This window comes from Merops nubicus, unplaced genomic scaffold (assembly GCF_000691845.1).
Source record: "Merops nubicus isolate BGI_N331 unplaced genomic scaffold, ASM69184v1 scaffold45423, whole genome shotgun sequence".
Lineage (NCBI taxonomy): Eukaryota > Metazoa > Chordata > Aves > Coraciiformes > Meropidae > Merops > Merops nubicus.
The window spans coordinates 1-2,356 of record NW_008599094.1 but is presented as its reverse complement, the minus strand read 5'-3'; the positions used below and the strand labels follow the sequence as shown (position 1 = coordinate 2,356).

General features: G+C 52.9%; 1 protein-coding gene across 1 annotated transcript; it reads right to left on the bottom strand.

The window, feature by feature from the left end:
- Positions 1 to 308: 308 nt before the first annotated feature.
- On the bottom strand, positions 309 to 2,019 carry BUD31 (BUD31 homolog (S. cerevisiae)). The gene is made up of 4 exons (XM_008937255.1): positions 1,896 to 2,019; positions 1,265 to 1,387; positions 876 to 1,042; positions 309 to 577 (listed from the first exon to the last, which is right to left on the bottom strand). The coding sequence occupies exons 1-4, from the start codon at positions 1,987 to 1,989 to the stop codon at positions 527 to 529; spliced, it is 435 nt and encodes a 144-aa protein (XP_008935503.1). The 5' UTR covers positions 1,990 to 2,019; the 3' UTR covers positions 309 to 526.
- Positions 2,020 to 2,356: the final 337 nt, after the last annotated feature.

The following is a 2,356-nucleotide window of genomic DNA, read 5'->3' as shown; positions in this document are numbered from 1 at the left end:
TTCCTGAACAGATCTATGCACTAATTCCAGGTTACAAACCTCAGCTGAGAGTTCCAGCAAAATTTAGCTTCCACAAGATCATGGGAGAGCTTGAACCAGCCTGGGTGTCTGAGAACTGTATTAATTCCTTTCCACACAACCTCTTAAATTCAGCTAGCTGAAAAAAAAGGGATAAGACCTGATTAAAAACCCACTCACATTGAGAACACCTCACAGGATGTTGATGATCAACCTTCAAACCAACCAACCAAAACACATCCCACAGGAGGAGAGGGACAGAGAAATGTTTTACCAGATGATCACAGCACTCTCTGGGGAGGGCAAACTTTATTTTAAAATAAATGGCTACATAAAATCTACCCCAAACCCACCACCATTGTATGTATGATCCAGATTGAGTAGGTTGCTGGTTCAATGGCTATGCAGAAACACCCGACCATGCAGGAGGCAGCTTTAACTGCACCAACAGGCCCCGTGCAGGATGAGACCCCTCAGAGTTCAAAAAGTAGCCTCAGGGCTAAAGGCTTCACCCGGAACAGCCTCTGCATCCACAGTGAGTGCACTCAATGATTCTCCCCTGGAAAAGAAACAGGACGAGGCTGTTTGGGCCAGACCAGCAGGCTCAGGCTCGAGGCAGGGAGCAGGTCTACATGGGGAAGGTTTCCACCCTCTGGTTTTCTCTTTAGCAGCTTTAAACAACCTCGTGCCAAAGCCAACAGTAACTAGAACCAGCTAGATAGCAGCTCTACCAGCCAAGAGAGGAGGTGTTAGAACTAGAGGAGAACAGCACTGGCTGGGCTGCTGCCCCTGACCCAGGGGGGGTCAGATGGGTGCTGTGAGGGTCAGGACAAGCAGAGGGCACACTGAGGACTCACCACTTCCAGCTTGCTCTTGGGCACCCTGCAGATGCAGTTGGTTCCGAAGTTGGTGTCGCGGGTCTGGATGCAGCGCAGGCAGCAGAGGTTCTCATAGCCCTGCTTCTTCCACTTGGCTATCAGGTTTTTGTCAGCATAGCCTTCCTTGATGCAGTACTCGTAGAGCTCTGTGAGGTAACAGGCACCATCACAAGTAGCTCCCAGGAAGGGTTAGATGACTAACTATTGGGAATCACTACCTGTAGTAGCTAGCTGTTAAGGCCAGGCAGCTGCCAGCCCTCCCTCCACCTCCCCTCCCCAGAAACCTGCTCCTTTTCCCCACCTGGTTCCTGTGGCCATTTTACCCCACTCTGTTCTCCCCCCCCCAGCCCAGGGTGTGCACTCCTCACCTCTGCTGATAGCTTTTCTCTTGTAGAAGAGGTCGAAGATGTAACGTGTTTTCTGGTGGTGAATTCTGAAGATAGGCCAAAGGGATTCCACTTTCCTCTTCCCTTCGTGAGGCTCCGTCTCCGCTGGGAGGGAACACAAACACCCAGTTTCAGGTGGCCAACTTATTTCCTTAGTCACTTTGCCATCAACTGTTCCAAGAACGTTCAGGACTTCAATATGTTACAGAGATAAGACCAGGAAAAGAGTGAACTGAAAGGGATCTGGCCTGGAGCTGACTTCTTAAGGAAATGAAAACAGAATGGGAGTGGGGATGATGTGACCCACACTGAGATGGCAGCTGAGTTCACAGCTTGTCTGACAGCACGGACAAGAATGACCAGTCCCTGCACACACACCAACAAGCTTCAGCCCTGGCTCAGCCCAGGTGTGCCCTCCAACTGCTCTGCAGCCAGTGTAACCCAGAAAAAGCCAAACTGGCACTGGCCCAGCCTCCCTCCACGGCACCACTGGGAGGCAGAGCTGTAAGAAAGGCCAGGCTGTGCTGGCAGGGGAAGTTTGGCTTCCTGAAGCAGTCAGGGGTTGGCTGGTTTCAGGCTCACACCGCTCAGAACACTCAGCTCTGCCACTTACCTTCTCGCATCTTCTGGTCCAGCTCATCCAGCGTGGGCTCGATCAGCTCCCAGCCATCCGGGGGAGGCTTCCTGCTCCTTTTCACCTTGGGCATTGCCTCGGAAACAGGGAAGGGGAGAAGTGAGGGAACGAGGGTTTGCCTGCACTCAAAGGCGCCGGTGCCTCAAAGTCCTGCGAGCCACAAAGTCCTGCGAGCCACAGGGAAAAAGCAAGAGGAAAACAGTTGTTACGAGAGAGTTCTCTTAAAATTCTGTGCCCCTCGGGCACCTTCCCCTTCGATGAGGGGAAAAAAAAAAAGCGCTTTGTGGAGCTGGTGCCAGAGACAAAACCTCCCCCAGTGCGGCCCTGGGGACACCAGCGGGCCCTGGGGTGCGCGCCGCATCCGCTTCACCCCCAAAAAATTCGCTTTTTCTCCTCAGCAAAGTGAGGAGCCAGCGCTACACCCCCACCCCAGGGCTGCC